Genomic DNA, 26,305 nt, shown 5'->3' with positions numbered 1-26,305 from the left:
TTGACCAATTGTTCCAACAGGTATAGAATTGAATGGTGGGTTGTTTTGGAGGACAACTAGATTTACTTTTGGAGAGTCTACGTTTTATAGCTAATTTTCCTCTCAGGGACGGAAACCCCTCGAAGGCTCAGCTCTTGAGGTTGAGATGAAATACGTACACCACAGCTTAGGCAATTGTCTCGGGACTCGCCGGCCATATTCAATCAAGACTTAGTTGTTGCAGGCATTTGGAACGGTTCAGTGCAGCGTTCTTTAGCTGCCATAAATCAATCTTCACATTGAGAATGTTAGTTGCCATGCCAAAGAAATTTATCTACCAATAGGACATTTCAGCTATAGCACCTGATCTTTGCTTTCAACTTTTCAATGTAGCAGTTCATTGACAGGTAGGGCTTTGAATGATCCAATCATTTATTCGAATCAGTACCAGGACCAGTGCAACAAGTTTTGTCCAGATCCAAGATGAGGTGACCGTGCTAAGGTTTACTGGGCAGATATAAGAACATATATAAGGTCCAGCTCACATTCAAAGGTGGATATGAGGTGCCTTCAGCATAAGAAGTGCAAAATCTAGTGCTGGGTGCACTGGGTGGAATACATATCCATAAAAAAGTGAGTTCAGGCATCTATTCTCAGAACACCTATTCCAAGTCCAATTCTCCATAGGATATCAACTATGGAGGGCATAGCAATTGACCAAACTCTATTACAGTGGGAAATCATCCTTGCAGGATAGATAGAGAGGGCTCTATAGCCGAACGGCTATATATATATATATATATATCTAAGAATTCAAAGTGCTGAATTTGTCATCAAATGTTGATTTGCTAACCTCTCCCCATGGAATGAATAAACACAAGCAGAGATAGGTTTGATAGGTAGGTCCACAAGAGGGACATCAGAGTCCAGACACCACTTTTCATTTTTTGTTCAATTGTCTTTTCATTCCTGTTCAGTAATTTGAATCTGAATTGAAATATTAGGTAGTTCGTACTATTGAGATCATAAATAGATTTCAGTTTCTTCATTTGATTTATATTGATGGCATGAGCCTTGACAATTGTTTGGCCTGTTGAAGTAAATGCTGCCGGATCAATGTAGAATTAGGATTTATGTTGCGTGATTAGGCATTTTGAACACCAGCAGTTAAACTGTTAACACATATGTCTGGCGAATGTAATATCTGATCTCATTCATATGATATTGCTGTTCATAGATAGAACAAAAAATAATAGCTCTAGAAAGATTCATTTTTGTTATTTTTCTTTGAGATTTTTTATTATTCTGTTTTGTTGTTTGTGGCTTGGTAATTGGGTTATGTTCTTATTATAGTAGTTGCTATCAGTAATGTATCTCATTTAATTTCATTTTTTTGGTGTTTGGGATGTCTAAAATTTATCTTTCTCCTGAACACAGGTTGCAAAGGTTTATGTTTCTATCTTTGGTGATGATAGAGGACAAGAGATAGCTATGGAAGGTCTGAAAGCAAAGAATAAGTATGTACGATATCAATTGGGCAGGCGCATGAAGTTGCGTTTGACACCTGAAGTTCGTTTCATCAAAGATGATTCACTAGAACGCGGAAGTCGGGTATGTATATTTGTAAATCTGACATGAGGATAAACTCTCTTAAGCCAGGCTTTGTTTATTTAAATATTTAAAATTATGACAGATTTGATTATCTACATTTGTAATATAAATGCTTTACATGAATGCTCAGAGAAATCTAGCAATTTCCTGCACATAAAATCTGGTTAGTTTAGTAAGATTTTTAAATTTATATTGGTCCGAAACTGAGCTAAGTAGCTTCAAAAAAGTCTGTGTTTTTTGTTTTTTTAATATTGAGTAATAGTTGAATTGTGATTATCACAGTTGAAAAACTCAAACTTGGCACTAACACAGCTGTCCCAATTTTTTTTGAAAAACTCAAACTTGCCTAAATCTCGGTGAAAAATAAGTAATAAATCAGCTTTTTTATTGAATATTTGAAACCAGATAATTTCTTGAAATATTCTTCAAAAAACACACATATATGAAATTTGTAGAACATATACTGATTTGAGAATTCCATCATAAATAAATCAAATTTTGAGTTAAATACATAGCAATTAGAATTTAACAAATTAACAGTCATATACCAAAAAGCAAGTGTAACATCTGAATAAAATTGAGTTCAATACATATCGAAGTCAAACTTCATGAAACAACTACAAGCTCTGAATACATATTAAGTTCAAGTTTTTGTATCAAAGAAAACTAGAAATCATAAACTGTGTCTACAACTAAAGCTCGAAAGAGATTGTTGCTGCCGGGTGTGTGTTGTTGAAGCAATTGTTGTTGGAATGTGTAAATTTCCCCTCAAATGAAATGTAAAAGCATAATAGAGGATTCTAGAAATTCTTGGATAAACGAATAGGGTTAGGTAAAGTTCTAGAAGTCATAGATAATTCTAGAAAAGTCTATTTGTTCTATGTCGGTCAATTTAGATGTTTCCAGAAATGATCTAAGACCTCTATAAATAGAGATGTTATTGATATGGACAAAATGGTTAATGAAATATATTAGTGCTGCAGCACATTGAGTATTTTTCCATTTTAGTTTATTTTGTCCATCCACCTTCCACAAGGTGTATTCCTGGGTTTCTACAATTTATATTAGAGTTGTCTTGGGTTTCTACAAGTGGTATCAGAGCCAGTGTAAGGAAATCCTGTCACCATTTGTGATAGACGAATTAGAGTCAAGTTAATTGGGAGTATCCTGTCATTATTTTTTGACAGAAGCAGCTAATCAATGGATAGCTGAAGAAGTAAGGAATTTGTTTGTCACCATTTGTGACAGCAAAGAGATTGTTTATTTTGCAGAGCAAGGTTATTTGGAGAACCCTGTCACCATTTGTGACAGATGAAGCTATCAAGGGGTAGCTGAAAGAAGACATGAATTTGATCAAGGTTATTAGTGAATCCTGTCACCGACATTTGTGACAGATGAGGCAAGATTATCAGTGGATCTTGTGAAAAGAGGAAATCATTGGCAGTCAATTGCTGACAAAATGTTTGTAGAAATTAAAGGCCGCAGCCTTGGAAGACACTATTCATGCATCAACGGATATGAAGATTATTGGAAAATAGCATTTTGGTGTCAGGAAAAAGAAAAGATTTGGATTTGTACACAACAACATTTGAGGTTGAAATTAGGGGGGAGTGTTGGAATGTGTAATTTTCCCTCAAATGAAATGGAAAAGTATAATAGAGGATTCTAGAAATTCCTGGATAAATGAATAGGTTAGGTAAAGTTTTGGAAGTCATAGATAATTCTAGAAAAGTCTATTTGTTCTATGTCGGTCAATTTAGATGTTTCCAGAAATGATCTAAGACCTCTATAAATAGAGGCATCTTGTAATGTTATTGATATGGACAAAAGGGTTAATGAAATATTTTAGTGCCGCAACACATTGAGTATCTTTCCATTTTAGTTTACTTTGTCCATCCACCTTCCACAAGGTGTATTCCTAAGTTTCTACAATTTGTATTAGAGTTGTCCTGGGTTTCTACAATTGTAGCATCCTCAAGAGGTTCTTGAGTAGGTGCCTCAACAAAAGCCTCTGATGGACCACTAAGATGACATTCTTCCTTGCATGTTGTGACTTCCGCATACCAGTCATCCACCTCCATTTCAAACTTAGCTAGGTGATCCTTAGTAAAGAAAGGATCCACATCCACATCATAACCATCAGGAGTAGCAACCCAAGTCGCTGAATATGGATCAATGTCATCCAAGTCAAGTGCTTTATGTGAAGCTTGTGCTTGCGGCTAAGATGACCAAGATGACATTCCTCCTTGCATGTTGTGACTTTCACATACCAGTTATCCACCTCCATTTCAAACTTAGCTAGGTGATCATCAAATCCACATCCACATCATAACCATCAGGAGTAGCAACCTAAGTTGCTGAATATGGATCAATGTCATCCAAGTCAAGTGCTTATGTGAAGCCTGTGCTTGCACCTTCTTTTCATGCAATCGAAGGCTGTACCATACATGGACCAAGTCATTCAAGTGCTACTAAGTCAACCTATTGCACTTGGTGTGAATGACCTCAAAACTAGAAGGACCACAAGGCTGCACTAATATTCAAATGAGAAGCTTTTGAAGATTAGGTGCTGTGGCACCATAATCTTCCCACCACAAATCTACAAGGATAAAAAATGCCATTTATATCTTGGTAAAGATTCTAGAGTAAACTTAATGAGCAATATAAATTGTATAATAAAATTAAACATATGATTTTACTTGGGATGTTTGCAATTAGGTGAAGAAAACAATGGCCCAACGACCTTCTTATAGCTCATCATCGGCAAATAATCTCCAAAAACATGTCTAGGCCAAGCATATATTTTGAAAGTTGTGGAGAAATAAAACTTGTGGTTCAAGTTGCAGGCAATAGCATGAATATGTTGGAGTTGTCAGTTCCACCTCCAATTGATTATGTACCATATGTGTTTGTATTTGCTCTCATTTGACCCATAAAAGTGCTAATATGGCCTCATATAATACCAGGTGTGGTTCCTATCCCCATCCACCATTCTTAGAACACTCACTAACGGTTGTGACACCCAGACATAATTTTTTTAACAAAATCGATGAATTGGAATACATATAAATTAAATAATAAGTCATCAAATGAGGTTTGAAAACTTAGATTGATGATCTCCTCTATCATCTTGACAAATCTAACATAAAAAGCGGCCTTCACGACTTTCTCTGTTTTAGGCTTCTTGGTCCAAGGACTTATTAACCATCTCTCACTCATAAACATTTGCTTTAGGTTGTGCAATGTGGCTAATATGCTTTATTAGGTGAGAAAATTAGTAGCAAAGCATGTGACCCCCGATCGCACAAGATCTTTCCATCTTCAACCACTTTCTCCACCCAACTCAGTTTCCCTATGTTCTCAAGGAGCAAGTCAAGACAATGGGCAACACAAGGGCTTTAAATTAATGTTGAATGCCTAGCCATCAAAATTTTGTCGTCTACCACAATTTGGATGACATTATGTACTCCCACTTCCATCACCACCTCATCCATAACATTGGACAAAGTCTCTACCTTTTTCACTTGATCAGAGGGATCGATTGATTTTAGAATTACTAACTACCCCCAAAAGCGGCTAGAAAGTTGACAAGCATCTTATTCTTTCCATCTGTTCACCCATCAGTTGTAATACTGTAGACATTCTTTTCCCGAAGTCCCTAATTGATCTTCCACAAGTCAATAAGTGTTTTGGACTCCATTATGCAACAATGGCCCATTCATCTCATAGTGACTTCAGGCCTTCAACCCCTTATGAGATGGTCACTGCAGTGACAGATTGACCCCAATACAGACTGCATAATGCATTGAAGGGAATATTGTGCTGAAGTCTTGCAACTGCCAACTTTGTTCGATGGTGCATCTCTTTATTCCATGTAGTGCCTAGTGATCCAGATTGAGCACCAAGAGTGTTATGTGGAACCCAAAACTCTGACATAAGCCCGATCACATTTCCTGGTCCTTGTATCTGTTGCTCAATAGAAGAAGCCCTCTGACCAGTTTGCAACCCTGTAGAACTGAAATTTTTCATACGGGCTGCCATTGCCTCTGCTGGTCTCTTTTTTCCTGCCTTCTTTTGCACATATGCTTCAAGGCTTTCTAATGCCTCCCTCATAACCTCTTCGGGACAGGCGCCACATAGTGTAATATCATGGCACAATCTTTGCAAGGTGATGTTTCAGCCAACTGTTGCCCCCAGTTATCTCCCGAGTGCAATGGTTACATTTGACATCTTGATTTGGTTCTGGTATCCCATGTTTCCAAAAACTGTCCCCCTTTCTGCCACCGACCATTTTCCACATCAACTAGCACTGCAAATCTGTAAGGCCAAGGATAAAGAATTAGAAATGTGAGACAAAAAATAACAAATGAAGAGGACAGCTTGCAGAAGTAAAATCTCCATGTTATATCTAATTTTGATACATGATTTGACAATTTGTAATTCACACCTTTCACAGTAGTCTCAGCTATTTAAAGATGTAATGAATTATAGCTCCCCTTCATTTCTGAATATTTGTTAAATGTTATATTCATAATTTTTTTTAAGAGGACAGTTAAGTCAGTTTAAATATTAGCTAAGTCTGAAGTAACTGAGATTAAAACTTATTAGACTTTTAGAGAGGGCAGTCACCAAATAGCTGTCTAAGTCTGAGATCAATTAATAGCTAAGCCTATGAAGTAACTGAGATCAAAACTTATCAGACTATTAAAAAGAGCAGTCACCAAATAGTTGTCTAAATCTGAGATCAGAATTTATCAGACAATGATCTATGATAATCCAAATTCCAAATAGATATGGTGAGCCGCAGTAAATGTGTGTGAATGATAAATGTTACAAATGCCGCTATGAACAGCTATATCAGTAGTCACGACTCCCAATCACTTGAAATTTGAGAATCATGGTTTGAACTTTGTATTATGTATTGTCATTTTCGTAACACAGTCAATAATTAGTGGATTAGTTCATCAGTCACCTATGTTTGTTAAATTCAAAAAATCAGAACACATAAAATTATAAATATCTTCTTAAAAATATTTTTTCAGAAAATTCTCTCTCAAAATTTGCTGTAGCCATTTCTATTTTGAATGGACTATGTGGACATATCGCATACAATGCATAAAATGAACACAATGGGCAATGTGCATTATGCATAAAATGAGCACAATACAATATGTGGGCATACTGCATACAATGTGCTCAAGCCTCGGGCCAAAAACAATCACCTAATAAGCCTATCTGCAACAGCTGGACAAGGAATCATACAAGAAGGATTGTGATTTGTGTATACTAATGCATAAAGGAAAGGCCAACATTTTACAGTCTGATGGTATTTAGTTTTACAGTTTACTATTTGCTATCCACATTATGCCTACATATTTACGTATAATGGAGACATTGCATTCAATATATTATCGATCAGTCACACAGTAATTTTTAGCTTGGCTACTCCTCTTCACCCCACGCATTTCCTCTGTGCTCTTCACTGTTGCCAAATATTTGATCATCTATGCAGTGGTATGTTAGAAGAACTACAAATATTGCCCCTAGCATTGGCACTACCACTAGCATTGCACTAGCTCTCTCATGCCCATTGGGCAGCTCATAGTCATCATCAACTTCAATTACAGCAAAGTGGGAAGTGGAAGCATCGAACTCAACAAAGATTTGGCAAGATATCCTACTTCTTTGTCTCCCCTTCTTTGTAGGCACTTTTTTTATGTTTAAGGAGCTGCAGCAAGTTTGAATGCACAAACCGTAAGTCCACCTATTTTGAGTTCAGTATATGACACTTTATTGAGTATATGGGGTATTTTCCCCAATTCCTCTATAGACGCAGATGATCTAGCAACCTATCAAGACAAAATATGATAATTAATGATAAAATTAAAATTTAAATAAAAGTTATAAGATAATTATTTTAATAAAACTTGGGATAGAATTTTGATAACAAAAGGTTGTAGGTGCATGTATGATTCTCCATGAAAGTACCAGTAACTTCGAGCATCAACATCATACTTGTCTTGAAGAACATCGAGACCACATTGTTGGAGAATGCAAACCCTGAGCTCAACCCTATTTGCATTCCGGATGTCATAATTACCAGTGTCTGTGAAGTGCTGCCTTGTACCCTTGAGAACTTCAAGGTCTTTATGTGGGGGAACTTTTGTGCCAACCAAAAGGATCTGAGAAGAATAATATTTGGAACTTAATGCAAAGGGTATTGGAAATATTGTCAATTGTCAAAGGGGCACAAACAAATTTATCATTGATGTCAAGAATTAATTAGATGTCCAAAATTGTTTTCATTGATATCAAAAGAATTAATAGCATAATTATTGTAGACACGCAAAAGAAATTATAGCAGAATTATAACAGATTGCAAGAGGAAATAGTGCAGAGTTATTAAGGAATTTTAAGCCAACTTGATATAGAGTTTTTTGCAGATTTATTAAGAAAAAGTTATTGCATATCTTTCCTGATTTTGGAGCAGATAGAAAGAAGAAAAAAATCAGAGTTTTGAAGCAGTTATGGCATTTGTTGAAGTGTGTAGCTGCAATAGAGTTCTTTATCTCTGATTTTATGAGATACAAAAATGTTTGTTATGACAATTAGGGTTTTCATCAGCTGAATGAGATATTTGTGATTATATTTAAGTTAATATTATGCAAAAAGACGTGTCATATGTCATGCTAAGAGGCATGCATATGGAAATGAGAAGTGTTGAATATGTGGAAATTTGAAGGGTCTTATTTTTGGGACTCAAAGAGACCTTTGTGTGAAAGATGAAGAGTCTTCTGCAATCTATTTATATGATTGCTTGGTATATTGTACATGAAGTCAAGTGAAAAGCCTTGTACTCAAAAATACTTTATCATCAATAAAATAGATACCTAGCTGGTGTGGCTGGGATTTTCCCTTAAAGTGGAAGGGTATTCCGAGGATAAATCTTGTGTTTTCTATGCATCTTATTTACTTTTCTTATGTTGTTTATCTAATTTGTGCGCATAAAACTTAACATGGTATTAGAGCCAAGGTGGATAACAACTTTTAAGGGTTCTTGGCATTATCTTTTATTGAAAGTTTTAAGTTCTTATATAATGAATTGCTTTATTGTCTTCATCACTTATAAGTTAAGCTTGAGCTTGGTTTTTAATGACTTATCAAGGTTTTGAATGTAGTGAGAAATATCAGAACATCAATTTTCTTATGGATGATCAAAAGAGTTTTGGCAAAATCCAGAAGATTGTTTTGATACCATTTTGTGTGAAATCAACAAGATTTAGCTACATCTCTGTCTTTAAGACATAAAAAGTTAAATTGTCGGAACTTTTTCTCGGAAATCATTTTGAGAGGCTGAGAGCAAGGCTTGGATTCTTGATAATTTTAGTTTGTCGACTCTTTTCGTGGCTCGAGTGTATATGTTACTTGCCAATGTTGAATAATTTTTAAGGTGTCTTTGGCTCTGATTGGGAGTCAGCTTTTATGTTGATGTTAGAAGTTTTTCATGAAATATTGCAGTACTCACACAAATCGCTTAGAGTGCCTTCCGAATAGCTCTCCTTAGCTCAACAAGATGCCTTCGAATGGAGCGTTGATTTTAGGTTGATTTCATTGAGTGCGTGAACATTTTCCAAAAGTCAAAGAAAGGTAGCGTGCTAGGCTGGTTGGATGAGTTGGAGAGCAGTTCAAATGGTTTATGGAAATTAAAAGAACAGAAATAATAGGAGGGAGTTTGGGGTTTTTGAAGACGATAGGATGCTCTACTGGCACAAAGGTAGTTTCCAGTCACAAGAAAACTACTACTGAGTGTAACCATGTGCCATTTTATTTGCCCATCATTGGTCATTGCCATGAAAGGTATAATATTTTTTTGTGGATGAGCATAATATTCTTGGGGTACTTGTAATGGAAGACTACCGTCGTGTCATCTTTGTTTTTGTCGAGTATCATCATAATCGTAAGAAATTAATTTGATGCTAGCAGAGAGGTGGGTAATGATAACCTATTTTGTCTATTGCTATTTTTTTTGGTTTAGTTGTCTTATGCATGTAGGTTATTCATTTGGACAGTATCTAACGTGAAGTCAAATAATTTCTTTTCATATTTTGCATTTTATCTAATCATTGTATCAAGGATGACTCTCATCAATGTTGTGAATGTTGTGAAGCCTTCTAAGGATGAATCTCAACAGTGGTGAGTTCAACTCGTTGGTTGTAGGGATCGAGCTGGAGTGCAAATGGTGGGTTGCGACTGGAATTATGACAACCTATGTGTAACTGATGTCATCTCTAGTGATGGATGGTCATCATTCTGAAGATAATGATTCTCCATAAGATTCTTGAAACATACACAATACAATGTATTGAGTTTAGCATTCACATTTCAAGGAAGTTTCGTGCATGTTTTTCTTTTGTGGGTGATTCTTGCGGTAGTCATCTTTGAAATTGTATCGGTTTGATATTTTTGCTGTACAAGAAAGTTATCGAGTTGGATTGGCTAATTTGCAGAAGGCCCTCAAGGTTTCTAGGAAGAGTGACGAGATTATAAAGGATTTGATGTTCATTTTCTCATGAATATATCTCTCACCCATTAAGGCAGCAGTGTATGTTTCTAAGATTGATGGGTATCATGAATTCTTTCTTAGCATTGCTGGAATTTATTGTTTCTTTCGTGATCAGTTATTTTAATGATTTTTTTATTAAAGACTTCAGTTTCTTTTATAAAATTGGGTGCTTCACCTGGTTGCATTGGTTCTATTTGCTCAATCACTCTTCCTATATAGGTGGAAATATGAAGTAAAGATAGTCATTTTGGTTAGACTGTTTGCCTATGTGCCTGTGTTGTCAATTGTGCTTGTGATTACCAATTCGACACTTGCTGGGTGGAAGGATAAACACCGTTGGATGCCCAAACGGAGGTGTGAGTTAATATGGGCCACTCGATTTCTAGCCAATTGCATTCTCAAATCCTTCATTTAATGGCATCAAGAATATCATGTACAACATGAGTGCTGGCTCTGCAAATATTGTGATTACAATTGTGATGGGAATTGCATTGGCCACTATTCTTGGCAGAACTGTCCTTATTCCTTGGTTGTGTTCTTTTTATTATTGGTTTCTTTCTTCTTGAAGAGTGGTAGTGTTGACTCTCAATATTTGCATATTACATCATGCGCGAGTCTTTATTGAAAGCAGATTCTGTACAAATCTATGGGATGAAGCCCTTTGTGTCAAGGCACATAGCTTTCTAGAAGTTTCATATGGTAAAGAACATAAGTCATTCAATTTGTGAAATGTTGCACATTTTCTGTGTGTTCTTTGTTCTCTTATGGGTGCTTTTGGCTGAGCTGATATAAGTATCTTGAATATTGAATAGCACTGAAAGTAGTTTAGAGTATTATTTAAGAATCATGAGTACTGAATATCTCTCGTGGTTGCAGGATGCAATGGAATGGTGAGAGATTATGCAACATTCTTTGTAGTCTTGTACTAAATTGATGACACATTAAAAGGGGAAGATCATATTTAGAAAGACTATTCAGCTCTAGAGGGAGGTTACGTGACAGAGAGAGATGTCCAACCCTTTGCAAGTTCATGCAATAGTTAGATATCTTATTGTGGTAATTAAAGTTGTCCTTGCTAAGAGGGAGACCCTGCTATTAAAGTTGTCCTTGTTGAGAGGGAGACTCTATTACTAAAGATGTCCCTACTAAGAGGGAGTCTCTGTTAAGAAAAAATAAAATCTTAGTTATTAAAGTTGTTCCTACTGAGAGGAAGTCTCTATTAAGAGAAAGATCTCAGTTATTAATGCATTATTCTCTGGGAGAAGTTTGAGGTGAAACCCCCTGTTCCACCCTTTGCAAGTAGGTACTTTGGATCACCTGCTGTGAGTAGGCATGGTGGAAATGCATTCTTCTCTGGGAGAAGTCTGAGGTGAAAGCCCTCGTTCCACCCTTTGCGAGTAGGCATGGTGGAAATGTATCTTTGTTTGGGAGAAGTTTTGAGATAAAAGTCTTTGTTCTACCCTCTGCAAGAAAGCATGGTGAAGGTCATGTGTGTGACTTCAACTATATGAAGTAACTATGATAGATTATGTTATGTTGAGATAACATATGTCAATTTATCATCTTTGGTTGTAGCTATGTGTGCATACCTTACTAAAGATCACCCTCTTGCTGAGAGAGAGTGTTGAAGTGTGTAGCTGCAATAGAGTTCTTTATCTTTGATTTTATGAGATAAATTTTTTTTTGTTAAGATCATTATCAACTGAAAGAGATATTTGTGAAATTATATTTGATTTAATATTATGCAAAAAGACACATGTCATACGTCATGGCATGCGAATGGAAATGTGAAGTGTTGAATATGTGGAAATCTGAAGGGTCTTATTTTTGGGACTCAAAGAGACCTTTGTGTGAAAGATGAAGAGTCTTATGCAATCTATTTATATGATTATTTGTTATATTGTACATAAAGTCAAGTGAAAAGCCTTGTACTCAAAAAGTAGTCCTCTATGTATTTCACATTTTTGTCCAATAAGGTAGCACACTTTTCATAACCTAAGCCCTTGTAATGCTTTGGAGCCCCATCAATTAATTTCACCATTTTTTTTGCCGATATGGTGAACAAACCACATTGAATGCCAATCCATTCACATAGATACACCTAGCAATGTCTAGGCCAAACTCTTTGGACTCATTGTGAAATGGCATTCCAATGCTTTCTTTGATAATCTTATTTGTAGATGTTATAGGTTGTTTTTTAGGTATGGATAATGGATGGCTCTCCATAGGCTGAAGATGAGAAGGTAGTGGAGGGGCTCTTTATCCCTTTTGATCCTTCCTTATTCTTTAGCAAAATATGAGTTACAACTTTTCTTTAGGCTACTTGGTCTACTTTTGCTCTTCAATATATGCCAATAGTTGTTTCTGTGGAATACCTTTATCATTTGGGTCAGGACAATATTTGATGCCTTGATTAGGGATAAGGCACAAATGGCATTTTCATTCAGCCATATGAGCTTGAGTCAAGGTGTCTATCATTTGGGGTGGGACAAAATTTGATTCTTTGATTAGGGATAAGGCCACAAATGGCCTTTTCATTTGATTATATGAGCTTGAATATCTTGCTTTGTAATGATCACTAATCCAAGTGTAACCTTTGCTGTATGAAAGTCGTTTTACCATTTCAACATATTTCCTAAGGGGAGAGTCCTTTAAAAGTGGGTGTGGCTCACGGAACTAGAAATAACAAGCTCAATAAACCAAGGTTTAAAATATTGTGAGAATATCACATGTAGTGGGATACATCGTGATTCACGGAGGAAGTAGATATAATCTCCATTTTTATCGATACTACCATTATTGTGCTGCAAGTTTAACAAAAAAAATCACCAAAAACTTGCGATATTGTAGAGTTTTATTTGCTAAAAAGGTCAACATAGCCCAAACAAAACATTTTAAGGGTTTTCATGGTAGAAAAAGACATGTTTTTTTGGGTTTTTTTTGGGTCGTCTGTTCAGGATGAAAAATGCCATGTTTCAAAAGTTTGACGACATTCCTAGGGTAAGAGGTTTGAAATTTGGACAATGTTCTAGAATTATTTTATTGATTAATGTATCAGATGTATAAATTTGCAATTTCAATCATCTTTGGATGAGGTGAGTTCTTTAGACGGTGCTAGATTCCTTACGGAAGACATAAAATGATATTCCCATTTAAGGTGGAGATTATAACCAACCAAAACAACAACTATTTCTTAGTTAGTAAGACATTGATTGGGGAAACAATTTTCTTCTGCTACAAAAACATTCAATTCTGCTGCCATTGAATACTTGACACTTGGATTTTGTAGTTTGGGTTTTAATGAATGTGCTACTAGTCGATCTTCCCATTTCAAGGCAAGGATTGCTACAAGAAGCTGACATCTTTGTCGATGAGAGCTGGAAATGTTGGTTTCAGCATTCAAATAATTCAATTAAAATCATTGCCTAGTGTATTTCAACTCTGCATTGCTAAATAAAGATCCAAGAAAGTTGAAAAAAAGAAAAAGAAATAATTTTATTCTTCATGCTAAGTTAATAAGCATACAAATTATACAAGGACAGTTGCATTTTGTGTTTTATAGTCTTACTTATTGAGGCTTTTGACTTGAAAAGGAACTCATAACATTTAACAGATAATTTTCAAGATAATTAGATCACAATAAAGTTAGAATGAGTAGATTATCGAACACTCAATTTTTAGTTAACAGATCTATATGTTTTCAGTTACACCTCAATAATTCTATCTTAAGATGGTTTTTTTTCATTCGCATGATCACAACTTAATCATAGGAGAAGTACATACTTGTAAACACTACCTAATAATATGAAAATCTGCATTTCTTCATAATAGTTCATATTCATAAGTTCGTAGACTTAGCTAATAGTTGAACTCAGACTTGGACAACTAATATTCGCTAATTTGTTTCTAACATCTTGTTATTTATCCTTACATTCTCAGACTTACACGTAACCAAATTGGTATTTGTAGAAAATGGCTGTTGGCAGAGTAGGGAAGCTTTTTGGAAACATGGGACACTGGGAACAAAACGAGGAGATGTGGAATGTTATAATTGTCCTAAGTCGATGAGTGGGGGTATAACTCGACTAAAATATCACATTGGGAAGATAGCAGGCCATGACATCACACCATGTGATAGCTGTTCTGAAGAGGCTACTAGGGAGGCTATGACAATCCTTGAAGCATATGAGAAAAAGAGGACAGCAAATTTTAATGGCAGCCCTGATGGGAGATTATAGTTTTATAGGGTTGCAAACATATGCATAGGCTTCTTCCATTCCACCATGGATAGGAGGATCGTCATTAGACAAAAATGTGAGTGGGCATACATTAGACTTTTGGGTTCCATGTAACATTCCTGGTGCTTGACCTGGTTTGCAAGATACTGGATAAATCAAAGAGATGCATGCGAAGACAAAGGTGGCAGTTTCAAGATTTTGGTACTACAATGATATTCCTTTCAATTTTATATGTCGTCCATACTGGTATCAATTAGTCGCTGCAATGACTATGTCTGATAAGGGGTTCAAGCCCTCGACTTGTTATGAGGTGAGTGGACCATTGATACAAGAAGAGGTCCAAACCATTCATCAACTCGTGGAAGAGAAAAGAAGAGCTTGGTAATAATAGGCTGCACTATTATATCCCACGGGTGGACAAATGGTAGGAATAGGATGCTCATCAACTTTCTGGTTTCTTCAGGGGGACAATTAGTATATCTAAAATTAGCCGATGCCTCTGATCAAGTGAAAAATGCAAATAATATGTGCAACATGTCAAATGAGTTGGTGGTGGAAGTGGGAGAGGGTAATGTCATTCAGATTGTGATTGATAATGTAACTGCATATGTGGCAGCCGATAGACTTCTGCTGCATAGACATCCCACAGAATTTTGGAGCCCTTGTGTTGCTCATAGTCTTGACGTGCTCCTTGAGGGCCTAGGGAAATTGAGTTGGGTGGAGAAGGTGGTTGAAGATGGAAGGTATATCACAAAGTACATCTACAATCACACATGGGTATTGAGTCTTATGAGATAGCACATTGATGATAAGGATTGAGGGCCTAGGGAAATTGAGTAGGGTGGAGAAGGTGGTTGAAGATGAAAGGTATATCACAGAGTACATCTACAATCATACATGGGTCTCGAGTCTTATGAGAGAGCACATTGATGATAAGGATCTCGTGTAAGCCGGGGTTACACACTTTGCTACTAATTTTCTCAACTTGTAAAGCATATTAGCCACATTACCCAACTAGAGACGGATGTTTGTGATTGTGAAATGGTTGGAGAGTCCTTATGCCAAGAAGCTTGAAGCAAAGAAGTTTGTGTATGATTTTAGATTTGGCAAGCTAATGGATGAGATCATCGATTTAAGTTTTCAAATCTTGTTTGATGATTTATAATTTAAATCTCAGGTATTGCAATTCACTTTGTTTTGTTAACTTTTTAATGTCCAGGTGTCAAAACTGTTGGCGAGGGTTTTATGAATAGTGGATGGGGATGAAAACCCCAATGGGGTATCTATATGAGGCCATGGATAAGACCAAAGAGACCATCTAGCACTTGTATAGGTCAAATCAAACCAAATATAAACCCACATGGACCATAATTGATGGTAGGTGGAACTGGCAACTCCAACATATTCATGTTGCTTATTACTTCCCCAACACTTTTAGAGAAGATGCAGAGGTTCAAGTTGGCATGGACACGTAGTCAGAGATTGGTTGCTGATTTGTATCTTTGAGACCTCGTACTTTATGAGTTACAGAGCTACAAGAGGAAAGACGTGCCATTGTTTACTTCACCTGTGTTAGAATAAGTAATCTTTCCTTAGTTGTATTAATTTTTAATTTGGATAAACCAAGGCATCCCTTATGTAATTTTTGTCCTCTAGTACAAGTGTGAGGATATGTCATTTTTGTAATTCCTTTATTAAGGGAAATAGTTTATTCCTCCTTAAGAGGATCATGACACTTGGTACACGCACTTATGAATGTGGCGATCATTCACATGGGACATACTAAATAACTCCTCTTCTCATCTTTATATAAGAGATTTTCCTCTCTCATTCTCCATACCACACACTCACTATGTAGTGCTTGTAATGAGCTTATGGCTCCAATTCTGTCTTATTCCTTAGGCATTTGCCTCATTCATATAATTCACATGGGTTTTTTCTTCTTTTTCCCCATTCAAAAATCATTTGTCTCCTCTTGTGTCGATTTTTGGAAAGCTCTCTATGACTTTGAGTTTATGGTAACTATTTTCATAAGAAATTCTCTTGGATTATTTCATTTTGATAATATTCTTTCAACCTCATTGCAAACCTAGGATATATACCTTGTAGCTAGGTAAACAAGAGCACGTGTTTAGTTTTATTCTAACATTTATTTCACTCATTAATATTATTGGAATGGGAAGATTATTGTGCCACAATAACTAATCTTCAAAAGCTTGTCGTCTGAATATTATCACTGCTTTGTAGTGCTTTTGGTTGTGAGAAAAATTAGAGTGTTATTAAGAACATACACACAGAAGTGTAATAGGTTGACTTATAAGTGCTTGAATGACTTGGTTTATGTGTAGTACAATCTTTGAATGCATGAAAAAAAGGTTCAAGGGCATTCTTCATATGAAGCACTTGACTTGCATGAGATTGATTTCAGCAAATTGGGTTGTTCCTTTTGATGGTGATGATGTAGATGTGAGCGTGGATCCTTTCTTGACTGATGAGTTGACTCTGAGATGGAGCTAGATGACTGGGATGTATTATGCCCTACATACCCATCCCTACTTTTTGTGAGCAAAAAGTTGGGTCCCCTCTTTTTGCTTTTGTCTTGTTTCATTTGAGACAAGTCATTTGTGTTTTGCTTTGGTTTTCGATGTTCGGGTTCCGGCATTCCTGTCCAAGTTGTCATTCCCTCTTGTGTGGGAGAAGGAAGGATTCTCAACATCGTGCCAAAGGTCTATGGCCAATGAGAAAAAGTAATTTATGGACTTGTTAGGAACACTTTCTCTTGTGTTTCCATGGCGGGAAAAGGCTTTTGTGGTCTTAGGATGGACACATGGCAAGGTTTATTAATAAAGAACAAGTACAATCAATGCGCCCTTTAATTACTGCGATTGACAAGTTATTTAAGATGCCTAAAGGGGTTAATTGTCACTTTGTTCAATAATCACAATTGTGCTCTGGAAGCAGAAGTCTTTTTTTGGGTTGCCACCCTACCTGCACGTGATCATTTCTTACGTCTACAAGTGCTTTGGTGGGCCGAGCTAGTTCTGGTTTGTGTTCGGACAAAGACGGGTCCTAGTGCTGTGCTACCATTGCATGTTGGTGTTTTTCCCTTCGTTGTCCTTTTCGCTTTGCAATCTATGTTTTTCTTAGGCTTTTTGTCGTCTGCCCTTTTTCTTCTTTGCCCCTTTGGGTGTTCTTTTTGTTTTGCTCCTTTTCCCTTCTTGGGCGTTGTTATGCTTGTTTTTCGACTTTTTCTTGTTGTTTTGTTTTCGCTGTTTGTTCATTTTGGGGTGGGGCTTTTTTGGCTCCACCCCCTTCCCATGAAGAACAAGTTAACGTTTCTTCCACGAAATGCTCTCGGTAGCTTGAATTCTGGTCATTGGTTGGCGGTTTGAATTCATGGTATAGGATGCATTCTGCTGTAGAAAGGGTTGCTTTGTTCTACTATTTTCTTTTTTGGGTTGTGTTGTTTGGTGGTACAACTTCACTTCTTTTGTTTTTTCTGGGTGCTTTTTGGGGCCCCTTTTTGTCCATTGTTCAGCATGGGGTTGTATCCCATAGGTTGAGTTGGTCTATTTGGCTCAGCCATAAGGTTGAAGGCATGCCTTCATGGGTGCCTGGTTGGTGGCTTTGACTCTGAAACTTGGTGTGTAATATCTTGTCACTATTCAAAGCACACGTGTGACCTCAATCGTGGTGGGTTAGTGATGACTTGTTGGCACTGCGCTGGCAGCCCTTTTTGTGGTCTTGGGTGACTGTAAGAGGTGGTTTTTGGCTCTGATTGTTCACAAAGATGCATCACATATCCTCAGGCTTAGTGCCTTGCATCATTAGCACATTGGCTAGTATTTTGAATTCAAATGGTTGTCACATGCAAAGTATGTATCATTTATTGGTCCCATGTGTCACATGAGTGAATATTGAATAGTAGTCTTGTCAGTAGCATAAGGACAACTTAGCGTGTAAGTCACGTTGCTAGTGTTTGTCTAGGCAATGCAATTTAGGATTCCGACAAAGAATGAATAATGGATATCTTGCAAGTTCGAAACTATCTATTTTGTGCTCACAAGTTTAAATGTTGTAGGTTTTCAAGATTCGGGGATTTTGTCTCTCATATCTGGTGAGAGGTAGTTTTTCATGCTTCCAAGTTATGGCTTCCGAATACCAGATTTTGTCTTTTATCAAAAGCTACTCTACTTGTTTTCAGCTTTCGGGTCTTGTGCTCTCTCCCATATAGCATATTTGTCTTCAAAAGGGATGAAAGGACACAAGGTTCCTGGAATCATTAATCTTAAGCTTGGTAAAGTTAAACATATTTTAAAAGGATCATAGTATTAACCCATATTCAGTCCTCGCATATGCTAATGGATATTGGCTTCAGAGGATCGACAAAATTGTTTGAGTATCAGGACAGGACAAGAACTGGTGTAAATTCTACAAGATGCTTGTTGCCTTGTAAAATAGGCATCTTTGAGAAAAGAGGGGAAGATGATTACCCAAGGTTTCTAGGTCAGTCGGGTCCTGAGAGCCAAATCATGAAAGGACCAATTGTCAACACAGGACGAGAGGCGTCCAAGAAAGGGAAGCCAATGAGACAGTTAGTTAACAAACGAAAGGGCGCTCATATGTTCTCAATCCCGTAACAGGGAGTCGGAAACGTTTATCTTTCGAGATTGATGAGGATTCCCCTTCTATGTCCAATGAACTTTGTATTTGACATAGAACGATGCACGAGGACCCCACTATATGTAAGATTTTCAGCATTGGGGGATACTCTTGGTTTGATTCACTACCTACTTAGAAGGGGCTTCAATTGCCAAGATTCCTTTGGAAGCCGACCATTTGCTGCCGCTGTTCGTTGACAGACTTATTAATGACGCGACAAACAACTAATGATGGCAGATAAAAATTCTTTTTTCAACTGTGCGTTTCCTTGCGTACTTGATGCATTTAAGATTGTCAGAGAAGTGGAGTGCTCTTATCAATCAGTGGGCATCTTGAGGAGATAATTGATAGAGATTTGATAGGAAAAGTGTGTAAAGATCATCGTTTAGATCGGATTTCCCTTGCTAATTCCCGTCTTTCCGTTCCCCGCTTCTTTCTACCCCTTTCATGGCTATGATTTAACTTATTTTATTCCTCAGATGTTCCTGCATGGAGATAACAATAGATAGTGTTAATGAAGGTGGTAGGTGAGTTAGTTAGGGTTGGAAGTTGTTTTCTTGCGCAAAGTGTAAATGCCTGTCTATAAATAAGAGACAAACCAATTGTTCTAGGGTTGGTAAAATCGATGACTATATGGTCCATACTATTGTAACACCTTACTTATGAATGAAAGCAACATCATCTTTTCTGGAAAATATTCGTTTCACCTAGTGCTTACTGGTATTTATAAGCTATGTTTTGAGTAAACGGATCTTGGAGTGCTTTCTGTTGGATTCATTTACCTTCGAAAACATTGAGATCTTTCTATTTTGACGCTATTATCTTCCTTGGCTTAGATAAAACAAAATGACTTTGCTTACTTCAATACCAATTTCATTTGCAACACTTATATGTGTTAGATTGATTGATTGAGCACATGTTTAAGTAATCCTACCATTCAAGCATGTATTGTTGGTAATAGTAGTGCAAAGGTAGACTATAGGTAGATTAAATTTCTAACTCTATAGACTCTTTAATTTATTGTTGTTTGCTTTCTTTACTTTCCTTGGTTCCGTCTTGAGATATTTGTCCAACTTAGTTTAAGTGATCCATTGCCTAATCAAACACAGAGGGAAACGATGAAGCTTCGACCCGCCTTATTATAAATCAGTCACCTCATCCAACTTTGCTTATTCTTGCACGATTGAGACCCGGTCTACAAGGAGCTTGGGAGTGGAAAGTTTTTGCATCACATTCATTCAGGCGATATTTGTTGAACATTCCAGTCCAGTGACAATTGTTACTCTGTTGGTTGCATGCGAAACAAAGTCTTGTCAATAAGATGCAGAGGTGACAACATGTAAGGAGGAACTTGAGCTTGGTCATCCATTAGAGGCTTTTGTTGAGGCCCCTATTTAGGCACTTATTGAGGATGCTACAACTACTTCAACACCACCCACACAACAACATTGATTTCTTTAGAGCTTTAGTCGTAGATGCAATTTATGATTTATACTTCTAGTTTACACAGATACTGAAACTTGAACTTAATATGTATTAAGAAGTTGTAGTTTCATGGAGGTTGACTTCTATATGTATTGAACCTATTTTTATTTAGATGCCTTACTTGTTTTTTGATATATGATTCCATATTAGTCCGCTAAGTATTAATTGCTATATATGAAACTCAAAAATTTGACTACTATGTGGTGGATATCTCAATCTGTTTATGCTCTACAAATTTGTTGTACATATGTGTGCTTTTAAGAGTATTTTACGAAATTATTTATTTTCAAATATTCAATAAAAGTACCGATTTATTGCTGATTTTTTTTGTCAAGTCCGAGTTTTTCAACCTTGCAATAAACAACGTATTCACAACAAACCAAAAAGAAAAATCTTAAAAACAAGATGAGAATATTATATTTGTTTAAAACATTGCAAAAATAAAATAAAAAATGAAAGCAAAAACTTAGAAAAATCCACTTCTTTTGATGAAATTGTTCTTGACAATCTCTTCAACAACAGGCAAACAATTACAAATGCTTAGGAATAGCAAAACAACTAGCTTGGAGCAATGGAAAGAAAATAAGTTCAGCAATGTAGAAAATATATCTGTTTTTCATTCACAATTTGAAAAATGAGATAGGATTTTCCTTTTAGGTGTTTTGTATGGGAAAAGTTAGGGTTACGTGTGGGGGTGGGGTGGGTTGGGGTGGGGATAGGTGTGAAAGGGGTAGTGTGGGTGAAATTACCTTTTTTGTGCTAAAAAACTCAATTTTTTTTGGAAGTGCGCCCAATTTGGTGGATGCATGAGTTTGTGTACACAATTTTTCCCAGCTTCACCTGGGCTTGATAGGTCTAGATTTGCAGGTTGGGGTTGGGGCTCTATCTGGACCAACAATGAACTGGCCTTGGACACTGAACCGAGACTAAACTGAAGTTACATATATGTAATATATATATCATATATGTAACACACATACACACACACACATTGTGTGTGTGTGTGGTTAGTTAAATAATGAAGTATATATATGAGATTTATATATATAATTATGTTGTTATCATTTAATGAATAGACATGTCCCATGAAGAGACATGTCTCCTCTTGATTTATTATCAATATAAATAGGAGGTTGCTGCCAATTGAAAAACATATACCAAACAAGTATGACAATGCTTAGTACATTTGCAGCAAATCTAAAAATCAACATGGTATCAGAGACTAGTTGTAAATGTATAAGTGAATAATCAGAGATTGTTGTTCAATATTTGGATCGAATCAATGAAATGGAAGCTAGTGCAGATCAAGTTGTGCATGTTTTAGATTGTTGATGTGTGCTATTGTGGAGTTTGCACATTGAATAAGAAATGAGTCACAATTGTATTAGAAATCGCTAGCCAAGAATAACCACAGAGAGTTTCTCATCATTGAATGACTTGATCACAGGCTGGTAGAAGGTCTCTGCTATCCTCTGTCACTGGTAAGCATCGCCGAGAGGGGGTATGGTCTAGATTTCATGTTGTATCGATTTAAGTGGTTGGAAGGATGTAAGTTCAAATTGTAGGACATATTCCTTATACATGTAATCTATGTGGGCACTACCGTAGAGGGTTTCTACAAGCAACAACATGCCTCGATAAACTGCTATAATATGAGAGATTTATTGCACCATCTGGACATCCATCACATGAAGCATAACAGAAAAATCAATCTCATGGAGCTCAATCTAAGTGCAAAAAACATACAGAAAATGGTTTTGTTGAAAAGGCAATAGAAACTTGAAGACCATTTAAAGTTACATAGAAAGCTATTCTCAAATTCTATGTTCCTTTGGAACATGTAAGAGGTGTCCACAAATAAATAAAGGGACGAAAGACATTGTTGACTCTTTTATTTATAGCTGCCTGCATAGACATGTATATAGAATGTGAATCACAAACATTACTCATGAACAACTTCATAGAATTATAGATTGTCTCATAGAATGCGAGAATTGGAAGAATTATCAAAGAATGGATTTGTGGATAAAATTTTAAAACTATCAAACTGAATGTGATGCACACAAATAAAACCAAGTTATTGCAAGGGCATGCTCTCTTGGTACATCAGATTGTACACGAATATGATTTGAGAATACACGCCTACCAAGGAAGATCAAAGAAAAAGCATATTTGATATGAATATTGGCATTGCCACCATCTAAGAAAATGACAAAGTCTTGTACAACAAATGGGCAAATAAACAAGGATAGTGCAGATCTATTTTTTTGCCAACAGCCACCGTGCTTGGCCAGCGTGGAAACAGTAAGCCCTATGTACTCGAACCGCTCACTAATAAAGAGGCGAGGAGGGGCAACTGAATATTTGATGGGGACCCACATCACCATAAGACCAAGACATTACCAAGGGTCACTATGGAAAGTTATGTTGACTCATATTAAGTATGTGATAGACAAGAAGGTTGAGCGACAAATTTGCTAATAACGAATACATCAATTCACAGAGTCTTCTATCCATTTAGTATTGGTCGAATGAAACAAACCATGTTCACACCATGGCAATTGGGAGAGTCGTATCCTCATTAGCATATTGAAGTACTCAACATAGATTATTTGAATAAGGGACATGTGCTAAAGGGAATAAAGACCGACCTCGTACACATTAAATAATAATAATGATGCCTTTGGCTATAAGGTGTTGAAGGCATAACCAAAGGTAAAAGTGGGTATAAGGTACGCTTTAGTCATTAATGTGATATGGATATTATAATTGGAAGGACATTTGATAACATATATATATATATATAACATTTATTTAATAAATGATTGATATTTTATGAGATTAATATGATGTCTTATAACAAGGGTGAAAAAATTTCAGTGTTCTATGTATAATTACTACATCAATGATGATGAGGACAATCAAGGATGATAAGTATTTATTTTCCTTGAGCATTAAAATTGTCTATTCATCTGAAGGAGTGGATAGAGGATATTTTTCAATTGATTCTTGAATACTTGGATCATATCAAAGTCAAAGGGAGTTTTGACTTCATGTAAACATTTGGTATCATGCATATGACTACATGATTAAATGGGTCTACCCCTTGTGTACATCATGAGGAAGTGACGACGATTTTACAATAACTTAATATTTCTATTATGATGGAAATCTTACGATTTCTTTGCAAACCATTATAGATTATACTTTGCATGGTGAATGTTTATATGGTAAGAATTATGAGAATACCTTATAAACATTTTTTGGGCACATGGTGAATGTTATTGAAATTGATGTTCTAGAGGGCCATAACACAGAGTACTTGGTCAATATCATGCAACTGAATGTTCTCGATGGCCATTACTCAAAGTATTTGGTGAATTTTATGTGTTGATATTTTGGGAGACCAATACTCATGATATTAGATGTGATATTAAAACCTTTTGAGCACTTGATGAATATCAAGTGTTGAATACTCATGATATCAGATGTGATATCAAAAACGTTTGAGTACTTGGTGAATATTGAATGTCGATATTTTGGGAGACCAATACTCATTATATTAGATGTGATATCAAACCTTATTTAAGTATTTGGTGAATATCATGTCTTGATATTCTAGAAGACCAATACTCATGATATCAAAATGGTGGATATCTTTTGATCAAAGATATCGTTAACTTTTGCCATTCCTAATATTAGCAATGGTGTAATATCCGATTCTGTTTATCCTCCCTAGCTAAGAGGGAGTGTTGATGTTTGGTAGCTTCAATTGGATAAACTTTGAGATTAAACTGAATTTTCATATATGTGATACATAAATGTTATATATATATATATATATATATATATATATATATATATATATATATATATATATATATATATATATATATATATATATATATATATATATATATATATATATATATATATATAGTGTAGTCAGTTAAATAATAAATTATATATATACTTATGTTTTTATTATTTTAATGAATAGACATGTCCCATGAAGAGACATGTCTCCTCTTAATTTATTATCAATATAAATAAGAGGTTGCTGCCAATTGGAAAACATATATGAAAAAATATGGCAATGCTTAGTACATTTGCAGCAAATCTAAAAATCAACAAATTTCATGGCTAAAACAAGGTCATCCAATACAAATCATGTAAGTCTAGTTTTCCCAATATGTTTGACCATAGTTTACCAACTTTGCGGGTACTCTTAGAGTTGCCGAGTACCTTCAATATTTTTGCTTAGCAAGTACTCTCAAGTTTAACTCTCGCATTTTTATAGATGTAAAAAAATGTAGGTAAAAATGTCAATACAGGTAAAATGCTGGTTAAGCTACGTTTTTCACATGATGTTAGTGCTATAAAACAATGCATTTTCTATATTGAGATGTCAATTTCTAATTTAATACCTTTTGTAATTGAATTCTGCAAAAAATATATGTTTCTTTAAGAGATTTTAGTTTTTAGCACTTTCTAAGTTGCCGAGTTTTTGACGAGTTTTTGCGTTGAAAATTTTGGGCTTGCCAAGTAATCTCCAGTACAAATCTGCGAACTATGTGTTTGACTATAAGGGGGACTTTTGATATGGATTTTGAATGTGAAAAGGAAAGGAAGATTGAACAAGAGAAAAGCATTGAGTCCTTTTTAAAAGGGTAATAAGAAGAGAATAAAATGTAAGTATATTCTAGAAAAATAGGGCAAAACAAACAATGTTATGTAAAGCCTAAACATTGCCCAAGAAGATTAAATTAAATAAAGCCATTCAAAGGTTAAACTTTGACAAAGGAGAAAACAGTAATTTTTGATTTTTGGGATCAACTATGTGGCTTTAGTATTGTCCCAAAAAGCCGAAGATTTGATTGCAGAACACTCTTACACTGTTAAACCCTGAAGTTGAACAATCAACTAAGTCTTACATTATTTCCCTATCAGACCAATCAAAGAAGACAGTGTATATTTTCTTATATGCAACTTTTAGAAGGTTTGTCTCAGGAGATCCTTCACTTTATAAACTGTTTTGTAGTTCTGATCCTGATTGTCAACCACTTGTTAAAATACTTGCAATTAAGCTCCTGTTTTGTCACAATTTTTTTTAATCTCAAAATGTTTGAACATATTTTTAAAGTTTTACGATTTTTCAATTGATTAGTTTTGTATAACTTGAATCACATATATGTGGGGAACAAGAGCTTCTGGTTATGACCTTTTTGATCTTAATGTGTATTTTCTTCTGCTTACGAGGAATAATTTTGGGTAGAAATGTCGCACCATATATTTTAGTTTGTTTACTGTTAGCAACTAGAGTTTCTTGTGACTCTTGGCATGCTAGTATATTCTTTCAATCCAACAACTTATATCATGGTCCTCAGCCTGAAAGTATTGTCAATCTTTTCAATTACCTTGTGTTGTTTTTTATGAATGGTCTATTTTATACTATCTGTGGCAGAAGAAATCAAGACTATGTCTCCAATCCAATTCATATTCTTTCTTTAACTGTCTGTAATATGTTAAACTGTAGTTTGAAAGCTTGTGACGGAACAAAAATCAGCAAATTTAAGTACTCAAGTCTGTTTAAAAAACTGCAAACATAAATTTAACGCAAAGTACAATTGCAAGTGAAATGAGCATGTAAAACTTTGGAAAATGTTTATTATTAGATCTGAATAAGAGGGAGAACAATATTGCCATCAACAGTTAAAAATTGGAAAGATCACCATGCATTCAAATTACAGTCAATAGTTGTTTTGGC

At 35.7% G+C, this 26,305-nt stretch overlaps 1 protein-coding gene across 1 annotated transcript in view; it reads left to right on the top strand.

Annotated features, from left to right (window-relative positions):
• Positions 1–26,305, top strand: part of LOC149554764 (ribosome-binding factor A family protein) — a 62,839-nt gene that overhangs the window by 25,679 nt on the left and 10,855 nt on the right. Inside the window, exon 2 of the mRNA XM_089828793.1 lies at positions 1,417–1,590. Coding sequence (XP_089684919.1) covers positions 1,417–1,590 — 174 coding nt within the window. The remainder of the gene's footprint in view (positions 1–1,416; positions 1,591–26,305) is intronic.

This window comes from Cupressus sempervirens, chromosome 5, assembly GCF_028749045.1.
Source record: "Cupressus sempervirens isolate cs-2001-9-10 chromosome 5, ASM2874904v1, whole genome shotgun sequence".
NCBI lineage: Eukaryota > Viridiplantae > Streptophyta > Pinopsida > Cupressales > Cupressaceae > Cupressus > Cupressus sempervirens.
This window is presented reverse-complemented; position numbering and strand designations above follow the sequence as displayed.